The sequence below is a fragment of the Nuphar pumila genome, chromosome 9 (genome assembly GCF_984573655.1).
Source record: "Nuphar pumila chromosome 9, dmNupPumi1.hap1.1, whole genome shotgun sequence".
NCBI classification, from domain to species: Eukaryota; Viridiplantae; Streptophyta; class Magnoliopsida; order Nymphaeales; family Nymphaeaceae; genus Nuphar; species Nuphar pumila.
The window spans coordinates 125,680,157-125,693,930 of NC_143257.1; the positions used below are offsets into that span (position 1 = coordinate 125,680,157).

The 13,774-nt window shown below is 36.7% G+C and overlaps 1 protein-coding gene across 1 annotated transcript in view; it reads right to left on the reverse strand.

Annotated features, from left to right (window-relative positions):
* Nucleotides 1–645: 645 nt before the first annotated feature.
* The window catches only part of LOC149829315 (uncharacterized), a 100,610-nt gene continuing 87,481 nt past the window's right edge, over nt 646–13,774 (reverse strand). Inside the window, exons 41-44 of the mRNA XM_090018035.1 lie at nt 3,937–4,058; nt 2,957–3,161; nt 2,306–2,524; nt 646–1,060 (exon numbers count right to left, since the gene is read on the reverse strand). Of these exons, the coding sequence (XP_089874161.1) occupies nt 2,437–2,524; nt 2,957–3,161; nt 3,937–4,058 (415 nt within the window). The 3' untranslated portion in view covers nt 646–1,060; nt 2,306–2,436. The remainder of the gene's footprint in view (nt 1,061–2,305; nt 2,525–2,956; nt 3,162–3,936; nt 4,059–13,774) is intronic.

Here is a 13,774-nt window from a genome sequence, read left to right on the forward strand (position 1 = left end):
ATCTGGCCATAGTTTGGAGAGAAATGCCGTTGTACCACCTCTCCAAGTTTCGTCCAATATATTGCCGAAAAATTCACCGGAAAACTACAATAATATCTTTTCCGTCAACAAATATTTCATATTTTCCGGCCATCTTATGCCAGGAAATTAATGAAGTGTCGATCAACACGTATTAGTATCTTGCTTCCATCCTCATCATCAATTTTGGGCAAGATTGTAGTAAAAAACTTGCCAAAAAAGCGACTGGCAGGAGCGAAGCGAAGGTGCATCGGCTAAATTAAAACTCAATAGAAGGGTAAAGAGGTGGCATGAGATCCCAAATCAGTTGTTGGTGATGGACCAATATGTGTTTTATGAGGTGTTGACAGTTGAATTCGGGGCCAGTTAGCAGATTTTTATATACCGGTGGTTTGTTTGGGGGCAGGGTTGGTAGGGGCTTGAGGAGATGTTTTGGGATGGCATTTTGAGAATGAGATCTGACAGGGAGATGATTTTCTAACAAGTGGTTTTCCAATGGGGTTGGGGGGCAGGTATGAAGCAGACGCAATGTTATCAGTATCGGTGCCTATCGGCCTGTATCAGCTCATACAAATCGATTCATTCCTGAATCGGCTATTTTTTAATAAATATGAAAAATACTAACAATTACTTTTTAATATTATTTAATAATTTTAGCAGGTTTCACGTTCTGATTGTCACATAATGATTTTTTATTATTTTTGCCTGATACAGAACGGTATCAGCCCATACACCTGAAACGTTGGCCAAACCATTCAGGGCCGATACCAATACTGAAGGAACCTTTTTGCCGTCGGTACACTGAGGGTCCATTTGCATGTCATGGAAGAGGAAGACGCGGCACCTTCTTACGCAGAAACAGAATCGGAACCCCCAACACCGCAAAAAAAGGAGGTCCAGCATTGAAAACGACCTCATTTTCCATGGATAAGACGTTTTCCAAGTTTGTTTTGTCACTGTGGGCTCTGGCAGAAAACGCATGCCCCGTCAATGCATTTTCGCAAAAAAGGCCGACAGACTTTCAGTGACATGCAGACGGTCCCTGAAAAGAAGAAGGGAGAACGGCAGTCACTGCTTCGGTCCCATTATTTTATGAAAAATAGGTTTCACAACCAAACACATCAAAATTCAAGATATCGTTTTAAACATTCTTTTCAATAAAATTTACTAATAAAAACAAGTACATGAAAAACATTTTTCCAAGAACTGCCATCCAAACAGGCCCTAAACTTTCGTCACCCTTGTTATTTTTTTTTTGGAGGCCAAAGCCGCTTCCTAAGAACAGCGTGTCATAAAAAAGGGTGCCACCCTTGGTTTGGTCTTGGGCTCATCTGTGATTATGAAGACAATTGTTCAAATGTCCCTTCAAAAATATGCCAACCAAGGTTTTTATTTATTACCTCAGATGGAAAGATTTAAGACAAGGCTTGTGAGTTAAAAAAGGTGGTAGTTCAACGAGCTTTAGTTACTTTTGAAAGGGTAAATTTGTCTGCAGCATCATATACAAGATTAGAAAGAAGATACTTAACAACTTAAAAGTAAAACTCAAAGGGTTCTGAGAAATAGGAAAATATATAAATTAAGACTCAATTTATTTTTTTATATTTACAGGAAGAAACTGCCACCAGGATCAGAGAGTCACACTGGCTCTGCCTGCCGTATTTACGATCACTGTCCTTGCAGTGTAAAAATCTATGGGCTTAGCCCTTTCCCCCAGGGAGTTGCCATACTTCCAGACGCCCATGAGGTTTGAACTCAGACTGCCGGACCAGCAGCATAGGACCCATCCCACTACGCCAAACCCCTTTGGGGCAATTATGACTCGCGTTGAAACTTGTTTTTTTTCAACTTCTAGCCATTTTCTATTACTAGCTCATTTCATGACAGGGAATGTGCGGTTAAAAAGAATCTGCCAGACCACCAACTTATGTTTGGGTTCGAACTTGGTTAGATCGAAAGTGTCAAATTTCGGAAAAAAAAAAGGCATGTAGAGAAGTAGGAAGAAGAGATGAGAAACATTTAGAATATTTACTTTTTTTTTCAGGGTGACCAACAAAATCCTTTCAAAGAACAGACTCTGGTTAAACTCACCAGTAACAAGAAAAAAGAGTGATATTCAACCTCACGTTTCAAAACAAACTTCTATAAAGATTTCAAAACTGGACCCAGCTTAGATGGCATGGCTAGAAGGTGATCAAATATACATGAATACACGGGCCAAAGAGACAAGGAAAAAAAAAAGAAAAAACAAGGAAAGTGGGAATTGATATAAATACAACAGACTTACAACTGAGATGTCACAGAAGGGTGAGAGAGAACTTGTGCGCCAGGTTGCATTCCATGAGTAGGCTGAGATATCCAATGGCAGCAAGAATAGGGAACCTGTTACAAATGTTAAATACCATCCTCTATCGCATGCTAAGTAGCCAAGTTTCTTTTCTGTAGCCCCAGTTCTGCAGCGACAAGTAGTAGTAATACCTGAACCAGTTCCCTCACTCGTGGTTCCCTACAAAAATTGCAAGAATGACTTGTGAGCCACCACAAACAATCTGAATTTTACCTCAGTGGCAGGAGAATGCCACTTCTGGGATGTATATATTACAAGTCATGAAGCCATAGGGCTGGTGGATTTCAGAAAGCTGTAAACATCTAACAGTTCTGCAGATCCATGACGTCTAACCACTCCACCGTTGGTGGAAGAATGAACAGATGAACCAAAAAAAAAAATGCAAAACTACCCAATCAGAGATCTAAACGGCTAATATTGGACCCTTGATTCAGCATAGGAGAGTTCACCAAAATCATTCGATGGTTAGGATGATTATAAGGTTTTGAAATATGCCCACTCAAGGAAAACCATCTTCACTCTATTGTGCTAAGGAAGGGAGAGAGGTGGGGAGGACCGGAGAAGAAGAAAGGGAGGGTCTTGGTTGCATACTTGGAAACAACAAGCTCACAGAACGACGGGAAGAGGACCAGCAGGTGAGTACGTCTATCGGCAAGATCATGCTCCGGCAATGCAGCCCTGATGTGTGGCTGCAGAGGAAGATGAGAGGCAGTTGCAGGATGAAGGACAAGGCGGGCAAGCTCTTTAAGCACGCAAAGAGCCTCCTCAATTCTAACAGATGGAAGAGGCAGCTCACCTGCGAAAAAACAACCATAAGAGAGTTAACAATTGGGTTCAAGTGCAAAGAAAGAAAAAACATAACTAGTAAGTAGTAACTCTCCACTCAGTTCACAGAATTTTGACTTGACAAATCTCAAGTTGGGATGGCATCATCCTTCACTGGCCCAGCACCATAGCTTATACTACAGAAAATTTCATAGACAGAGAGGAAGCATGTGCTGGACAGTAACATTCCAATGAAACAGATTTTATTGAGCCCTAAACACTTCTTTGAGTCTAACTCGGACATCAAAGTATACTCCAGTCCAAATGTGTGTATGCCAGTAACTCTTGGAAAGCTTCTTCCTTTTTGACACTTGCAAAGTCCACTTTTCGCATTGTTCTGTAATTTCTCAAGGTTTAGAATTACAGACACATTTGGAATGGTAACCAAGACCTCCACTCCTGCAGAAACTTGTCGTGGCTGTTCCAATAGTCATAGAGTTTCTTAATACCATTCCAATTTTCCACTGTTCCAAACACAATATAATCGGCTAGGCCATACCCATTATGTTTGTGGGAACCTGTCCTTTTGATAAAGCGACAAGGACATTGTTATTAAATTCTCTAGTTGGACTTTGATCAGCATACTATGTCCCTGCATGCTGACCTTTGGATCATGGTCCAAAAACCACAACCTATGAAAGCTGGTGACTTAACTCTAGAGGTGCCTCAAAGTCCCTAGCCATGTTGCTGTTGCAAGATTTCACACCTTCCCATTTCAAGTTACAGGAAGTAAAACAAAGTCATACCTAAGTCATTTTCATCAATCAGAAACCGATCTAGGATGAATTCGCATCTTTTGATAACTAGTGTTACTGCAACATGAGAAACTTCAAACCTTGATGTGTGCCACTGGCTGCCCTGCTCATAACTGTCAAAAAAGTAAAAGTAATTGAGGATCGTGCTACCAACATGGAAATATGCCGCAACATATCTTTTGTGTTCAAATAAAATTGGAATCTACTCCAGCAGGAGAAAGGAAAAGCTAACTAACAAAGTCTAATCCAAAACATTATTCATGGTTTCGATGAAAGTTTTCAGATCAAGAATGCTGTTGCTGAATTTGAACAAGTGACTTGCTATCAATTTTCTAATATCAGATGAAAAACACAAATCTTACATGCTGCAAAAGAGTTGGATATCTTTTGATTCGAAGGATCTAAAACTGCATTGAAGCCTTAAATGTCTTGCAGCACAACCAATACATTTATTCATGAAAACACTCATCAATGACCTGTTGGAGCTGATCAAGTATTCTCTTCATTTAAAGATAACAAGCATCACTATGTCTGGAAATTAGTCAAGATCATTGTATAATAACTTTAACACGTTGCTGGGATTAAATTTTATGTGTTATATTGGCCTCAAGGAACAAAAAGTCAGTGAGTATAAGATGATAATGTGACTATAAAAACTTTAATGAGTTTGATTGGACAGAAGTGTTAAAGAAGGCATTGTGGATATGCTGTTACCGCCAATAGATAGACTTGCCTACAACTCAAACTAACAGTGCGTTGCTATATAATGAGAAAAAATAAAAAAAGAAGAAACTGTTTATATATATATATATTATTGTGTGTATTTATAACAAAATACCTGATAGGGGTATTTTGGTCATTTCACCATGTACTTTTTAAATTTTTAGGTTTTTTCTTTTTCTTAATTTTACTTTTATTTTTTTATTTTTTATTGCTTATGAAAGGGACCATTGGGGGCACCACATAATGGATCGTTGGCGTCCCCCCCAACGGTCATATTTATGATAGTTGGGGCTCCCCAACACCCATTATGGGAGCCCCAATGGCCCCTTCTTTTAGTTGTTCCCTCTTGTATATAAAAGGGTCTCCCCCCTCTCAAAATGTGGGAGTTCTCTCTCCTTTTCTCTCTTGAATAATATTCTTTTTGCCTTTTGGCATTCACCCCATAGTGGGTTTGTGTAAATTGCACATTAAGTGATTGCGTTATTCAGCTCATTATTGAACCTTTTGTATTTTCACATATCTCATTACATAGTATCAGAGCCAATTGGGTTATTTATAATCTTGGAAGTGATTTTCTAAGTTCTTTCTCATCTCTACCTTTCCTAGTAGAGATGGGAAAACGGATTGCTCGATCACTTCTGTTGTGTGATAATCAAAGTACCATTAATATGTCTTTTAACCCTATTTATCACAGTCGAGCCAAGCACATTGAGATACATCAACACTTCGTCAGGAAAAAGGTTGAAGAAAAGGATGAGCCTATGTTTGTGCGAACCGATGAACAAGTTGCAGATATTTTAACAAAAGGGCTCACAAAGGACAAATTCTGGTTTCTGAAAAGCAAGTTGTTCATGGTTCAAGACCATGCATAACTTGAGGGAGGATGAAAAGAAGTGACTGGACCCGACCTTTGTACCGGATCAGATCCAGATCTAAACATAGTGTTGTAATTCTTTTTGTTATTAAAGGGTATTTTGTACCCTAAAAGTATGTATTAGTTAAATACTCATACCCTAATACAATGAAAACACGCTGAACACTTTAACATGTTATTTTTCTCCAACCTCTTTCCCATTATCGTGTTTTCTCTTTTCTTGCAGAGGTGAACCTGGAGATCATCATATTTTAACACATTGAAGCTCACCAAGATCGAAGGTGGTGTTGAAAAGGCTCTTGATGGTGAGGATCGCATTAAAGCAATCAATGAGCATCAAACAAAAGTAGAAATTTGGGAAAGTAACCACGCCAAAATTTTGGCGTGGTTCATGAACAATGTTGACATAAAGATTTGTGCCAACATTGCTAAGTTTAGAAGAGCCAATGAAGTTTGGTTCTTTCTTAAGGGTATGTATACCAAAAAAGGATCCAGCTAGAAATTTTTTTTGTCAAGAAAAAATTAGATCCACTAAACAAGGGGACATGAGTGTCCGAGATTATTTTAGTGCTTTGTCTTCCCTTTGGGATAAACTTGCTCATCTTGAGCCCAAGTGGATGGCTCTAGAAGATATTGAATTAAGAAGCGAACAAATTGAAAAAGAACATTTCTTTCAATTTCTTCACGGTCTTAGACCGGAATTTGAACAAGGACATCCCTTCTTCATAAAAGCAAGGCCTTACCTACTGAAGATGCCCTTGCCAAAGTATGCCAAGAAGAAACTTGTCTTGGTATGACTCATAAAAGTGATCAGATCTTGGCCGTTACTAGGTCAGGATCCAATGTTAAGCCCTATAGGCCTCCCCACTTTACCAAGAATAATGACTTTAGAAAGGGTGTTATTTGTCACTATTGTAATGAACTGGGTCATATCAAACCGGTTTGCCCTAAGCTTAAAGGAAAAGTGGTTGCGGTTGGTAAAAATGCCCAAAATAAAAAAGTAAGCAACAATGGAGGAGACATTAAAGACACTTTAAATCAAATCTCGGAGGCACTTCAACATCTTCTTAAGTGTTCCTCTACTTCGAGTGCCACCATCGCAACCTCCTCATCTCCTCCAGGTATGTGGATTTTGGACTTCGGTGCTTTTTTTCACATGACACCAAATAAACACATCATTTCTAATGTCTATTCCACCCCCACAACATCTTATGTTTCAACGGCCAATGGGACTTCTTTGAAAATTGAAAACATTGGAACACTTGATTTAAAACATTCTCAAAAAAAATTGTTCCAAAAGTAAGGGTGGTTCCAAAAATCAATTTAAACTTATTTTCGGTCTTTCAAATTACCGATCAAGGTTGCAAAGTATCTTTCTCACCTAAAGATTGCTCCGTGCATGATCTCCATTCAAGGAAGCTGATTGGGCAAGGCCATAGGAGGGGCGATCTATATTTTATGAATTTTTTGACTCTACCATCCAAGTCATTTTGTAATTTTGTAAATGTCAAAAGTATAGAAGTTTGGCACAAGAGACCTGACCATCCAAATTTTTTAAAGATGTCTCTCTTCTCCTTTTTGGGAAATTCTTGTAACGATAAAGTTATGACTTGCAAATATTGTAAATTAAAAGCCACTCCATTTCCTCAAAGAAGTTTTGTCTCTACACGGTCGTTTGAATTGGTTCATTCCGATGTTTAGGTCCTTCTCCTATCATGTCTAAGGGGCATTTATCATATTATGTATTTTTTGTGGACAATTTCACTAGATACATATGGATCTTCTTTCTAAATAAAAAATCTGAAGTGTTTTCCATCTTTAATGATTTTCATGCAATGATTAAGAATCAGTTTCTAAGTAATTTGTCTATTCTAAGACCGGATTCAGGAGAAGAATATATGTCAAATGAATTTCAAACTTATTTACAACAAAATGGAATTTGTTATCAAAGATCTTGTCCTAACACACCGCAACAAAATGAGCTTGCGGAAAGAAAACATAGGCATATTATAGAAACAACTAGAATCCTTCTAATTTCTAAAAATATTCTAAAGTCATTTTGGGCCGAAACCGCTTTAACTTCAACATATCTTATTAATAAAACTCCTTCATCTTTAAAAAATGTTTCTCCTTTTGAAAAACTTTATAATATGTCTCCGAATTTCAAAAGGCTAAGAATTTTTTGTAGTAAATGCTATGTTCTTACTCACAAAAATGATAAGCTTTCTCTAAAAGCTATTGAATGTGTTTTCTTAAGATATGGCGAAAAACAAAAAGGATATTGATGCTTTGACTTATCAAATAATAAACTTTATATCTCAAAAGATGTTACTTTTCTTGAAGAAGAAGATGGTTTTGCAAATGATGAGCCAAAAGAAAACATTGACTATTCTTTCTTATTTGATTTACTACCCCGACAAGATGAATCAAATTCGATTGAGAATCTTAAACTTCTCAATAATGTTGAAAATCCAAATGAACAAACTTTTAACAATGAAAGAGATGACTCTCATGAAAGTATAGATGGACATGTAACAAATAATACTCAAGTTTATACTAGAAGAAGTGAAAATACCCATTCATGTGCTTTTGACAAATTTTCTCAAATGTCTTTAGAAGAATCATCTCAAAGAAGGTCAAATCGTATCTCTAAAGTACCAAATAGATTTGTGTCTTATAAGTCTTTTTCACCATATTTCAGAGCTTGTTTATTAGTCATCTACTCTTTTTATGAACAATCTCATTACAATAATGTTAAACAATATGCGCATTGGAATGAAGTCATGCAACATGAACTTAATGCACTTAAGAAAGCTCAAACTTGGAAAATTGTTAATTCTCCTCAAGGAAAGAAACCCATAGGATGTAGATGAGTTTTTAAGGTAAAAACGAAAAGTGATGGCTCCTTAAAAAGATATAAGACTAGATTGGTAGCTAAAGGATATGCACAAGAGTATGAGGTAGATTATGATGAGACGTTTACCTCGGTTGCACGGATGACAAGTGTTCGAGCTCTTATTGCAATTGCTTCTATGAAAAAATGGCATATTTATCAACTTGATGTTAAAAATGGTTTTTTTAAATGAAGATCTTAGTGAAGAGGTTTATATAGATCCTCCTCCTGGTATGAATTTAAATGAGAAAGTTTTGAAACTAAAGAAAGTATTGTATGGTCTTAAACAAACTCCCAAGGATCGATATGACAAATTTAGTAATGTATTAATTAACTTGGGTTTTGTTTCATGTTATTCTGACATTGCTCTCTTTGTTAAGAAAACATGTGATTCTATTATAATTCTTCTACTTTATGTTGATGATATGATGATCATCACAAGAAGTCACAAAGAGGGAGTAAATGACATTAAGTCTATGTTAAAGAAAACTTTTGATATGTCTGACTTGGGTTTTCTGAGATATTTTCTAGGTATTGAGTTGACCTATTCACAAAGAAGATATATTTTATCCCAAATGAAGTTGCCAGTGGACATTTGTGCTAAGTCGGGGATTTCAGATGATAAGAAAGTAGAAACTCCTGAAGTTATTAATGTTAAATTAAGACTTGAAGATGATGTTCTACTTGATGATCATACTCCTTATCGATAATTAATTGGATGACTTACTTATTTGTCCATTACCCGACCGGATATCGCTTATGTTGTTCATTCAGTAAACCAGTTCCAGCATGCTCCTATGGCAGTTGTCATGAGAATTGTGCGATATATCAAGAATACCATCTCAAAAAGGCTTTTCTTTATAAAAATATCTTCAACACTAAAGCTATGTGCACAAAGGCACTAGATTCACAATGGATCGATATGTGCACAAAGGCAAGATGAACACTCACAAAGGAGCATACATGCACAAAGGCATGAAAAAATAATAAATCACTTTATTGAAGAATGAGAGAACCTCTTACAAAAGGATTGCTTTACAAGGGGGAAGACCCCATTATTTATAGGCAAAATGGAACCCAAGGAGGGGCTCCATATAGGCGTTGGAGCCCCTCCAACGGTCACATTTGTGTGACCTATATGGTAGACCCCTCCAACCTCAAAATAAATAAAAGAAGAAAAAGAAAAAGAAGAAGAAGAAAAAGGCATATTCAAAAATGAATATGCATGAATGAGTGAAATGACCATTTTACCCCTATTGGGTATTTACAAATATATATATATATATATATATATAGATAAATAGATAGATATATATACATATATACAACAACAACAACTACGCCTTCATCCCAAAACAATTGGGGTCGGCGATATGAACCAAAAAAGAAAATCATTCAGGGTCCTCCACATGAATCCTTCTCCTCCAATCATTTCTATCCAATGCCATGTCCTCGGTGAGGTTCAAAGCATTCATAGCCTTTCCTATCATCTCCATCCAAGTCTTCTTAGGCCTACCTCGACCTCTTTTGACTAATATATTTTTCCATTTGTCCATCCTTCTAACTGGAGCATCATTAGGCCTTCACCGAATATGTCCAAACCACCGTAAACGATTTTCTCTCATCTTATTTTCAATGGATGCAACGCCTACCTTCTTACGTATCTCCTCATTTCGAATCTTATCTTTTATTGTATTTCCACACATCCAACAAAGCATACGCATCTCAGCTATACTCATTTTTTGAATATGATGTCTCTTGGCAGCCCAGCATTCCGTACCATATAATAAAGCGGGCCTAATTGTCGTCCTATAAAATTTTCCCTTCGACCGCAATGGCATTCTACGATCGCACAACACTCCAGTTGCACTTTTCCATTACATCCACCCAACCTTTATCCTATGGTTTACATCTCCATCAATTTCTCCATCATTTCAAATGATAGATCCCAAATATTTGAAACAGTCATCCACCGATATTTCTTGCTCGCCAAGCTTCACTACACTCTCATCACTACTGCGTTGCTTACTAAACCGACATTCCATATATTCTGTCTTACTCTTACTCAGCGTAAAACCTCTTGCTTCCAATGTCTGTCTTCATAATTCTAACTTAGCATTAACCCCAACTCTAGACTCATCAATCAAAACGATATCATCAACAAACAACATATACCATGACACATTTTCTTGAATTGATCTCGTAAGCTCATCCATCACTATAGCAAATAGGAAAGGGCTTAAAGCAGATCCTTGATGTAACTCAACCGTTATAGGAAAATTAGTTGTCACCCCTCTACAAGTGCGGACATTGGTTACTACTCCTTCATACATATCCTTAATTATACTAATGTACTTGAGAGAAACACCTTTCTTCATCATTGTCCACCAGAGAACAACCCTAGGTACTCTATCATATGCCTTATCTAAATCAATAAAAACCATATGCAAATCTTTGTTCCTCTCTCTATATCTCTCAATAATTTGTCTAAGAAGATGTATAGCTTCCATAGTTTATCTTCCAGGCATAAAACCAAATTGATTCTCCGATATCATGACAACCTTCCTCAACCTATGCTCAATCACCCTCTCCCAAAGTTTCATAGTATGACTCATGAGTTTTATACCACGATAGTTTGTGCAATCTTGTATGTCACCCTTATTCTTATATAGAGGCACCAAAGTACTCTTCCTCCACTCCTTAGGCATCTTATTTGTCCGCCAAATCTTGTTAAAAAGATTTGTCAACCATTCTCACCCAAGCATTTTCAAGCCTCGATAGGTATACCATCTGGTCCAACTGACTTTCTTGATTTCATTTTCATTAACGCCTCTGCAATTTCTTTCTTTTGAATCTTGCGCATGAAGTCACGATTCATCTCATGTGAAGGAATGAAGAAGTCTCCAAGATCATGAGCATGACTTCCATTAAAAAGCTTATCAAAATAATCTTTCCCTCTCTCCTTAATCTCCTCATCTTTGACTAAAACTCTTTGAGTTTCATCTTTGATGCATCTAACCATACCCAGGGATTTCCTATCTCTCATCTTTGCAAGCCTATAAATATCTTTTTCTCCATCTTTGGTATCCAACTTGTCATAAACCTCCTTATATACCTTATCCCTCGCGTTTCGAACTACTTTCTTAGCTTCCTTCTTTGCTATCATATATTTTTCTAAATTCTCATTATCATGACTTTTACTTAGATTTATATAACACTCTCTTTTAACCTTAATAGCTAATTTTACATCCTCGTTCCACCATGATGTATCCTTACCTAGCAGTGCACCGCCTTTAGACTCACCCAATACCTCCTTAGCCACCTTTCTCATGCAACCCGTTATCTTATTCCACATTGTTTCTGAATCCTCCTCGAGACACTAATCAACTTCCTTAACTACCTGCTCTAGAAACATTCCTTGTTTAGCTCCTTTCAGTGCCCACCACTTAATTCTAGGATCTATCTTATGTCTATCTCTTTTGCGGCATTTTCTAATTCTAAGATCTAAAATTAAGACTCTATGTTGTGTAGCTATACTTTTTATTGGTATAACCTTACAATCGATGCAACAACCCCTATCTCTCTTTTTAAGTAGGAAAAAATCTATCTGACTCGTATTAACCCCACTTTTAAATGTTACTAGGTGAGACTCCCTCTTCCTAAACCAAGTGTTGGCTAAGATCATATTATAGGACAAACCAAAATCTAAAATTCTTTCTCCACTTTCGTTTCTTTCTCCTATACCATAGCCTCCAATGGATACTCTCAAATCCATCCCTATTAATGCCTACATGCCCATTAAGGTCACCGCCGATGAAAATCTTTTCTCCATGAGATATCCCTTGTACTACTCTGTCTAAATCTTCCTAAAATTGACGCTTGATGGAAACATCTAAACCTACTTGAGGTACATGTACATATATATGAAATATATTTAACTACTTATAATGATGCAGACTGGGGAGGTAATTCCAGTGATCGAATCTCAACCACTGTTTTTTGTGTTTTCTTAGGGGATTCACTTATTTCTTGGAGGAGCAAGAAGCAACAAAAAGTATCCTTGTCATCAACGGAAGCTGAATATCGTGCCATGACGACTACAACCATGAAGATTGTATGGCTTAGAAGTCTTCTCTGTGATATGCGGGTCATCATCTCAACTCCTTCCAAGATGTATTGTGACAACAAAAGTGTAATCTACATTACAAGCAATCATACTTTCCATGAGCGCACCAAGCATATTGAAATGGACTGTCACTATGTTCGAGATCAATACCTTAGAGGGACTATTACATTGCCTTATGTTACATTAGAATATCAGTTGGCTGACTTCTTCACCAAAGCACTTCCATCTCTTCATTTTTTGTTTCTTCTTAGCAAACTTTCAGTTTTTTCCTTGTAAAGTTTAATGAGGGGTGTTAATATATATATATATATATGCATATCTATGTCACATGGGTGCGGGGGTTCGGCACTTCCAAAAAACCCGGATGCGGGGGTGCGGCAGGGGCAAAAATGTAAATATATATATATATATATATATATATATATATATATATATATATATATATATATATATATATATATATATATATATATATATATAAAAAATCCACTACTCAACATGTTCAAATTCAATTAGAACTATAGTTTTCTATAAAAAAAATGTGCATGAACAAACAACATATTTCACGATTTCTGGTGTGAATGGTACCATCACGGTATAATCATCTTGAAAAACCAATATCCAGCAAAGCATAGCACAGTACCATAGTGTATCTAAGAAAATAAGTTGTACATGGATTAAATATGTAACACCCCTGGACCCACGTGTGCCAAAAATACCTACAAATTCCCTATGTTATAGAATATCCATAAACACACATAGATTTCCCTTCTAATAATTAGGGGTGTGATCAGTTACAATCTATATTGCAAATCACAACATATGTTTTAATACTTAAAAAGATAACTCCTCGACATTTCATGTTCATCACATTTTAGGTAGCATAAAATCTCATACTATCTCGACCAATATAACTCCTACTTGCATCCAAATGTACGACACCATTCATTACACAATTATGATGGGATAAGAACTAAGAAAGTGAGAACAACTAATAAAACACATCCTTTGTTGTAATGCAGGTGTTGCAGACAGATTTTCGACCATGGATAAAAATGCAAACCCGCAGTCATACACAACTATACTTTGAGATACAAAAGAGAACACCGATTAGTTGAGGCAAATTGCAAACATTTTTTCAATTTTAATTTAGGATAACTAAATCACAGATTTCTATTCATGGATTTCATACAAGAAGAAAAAAAACGTTTTG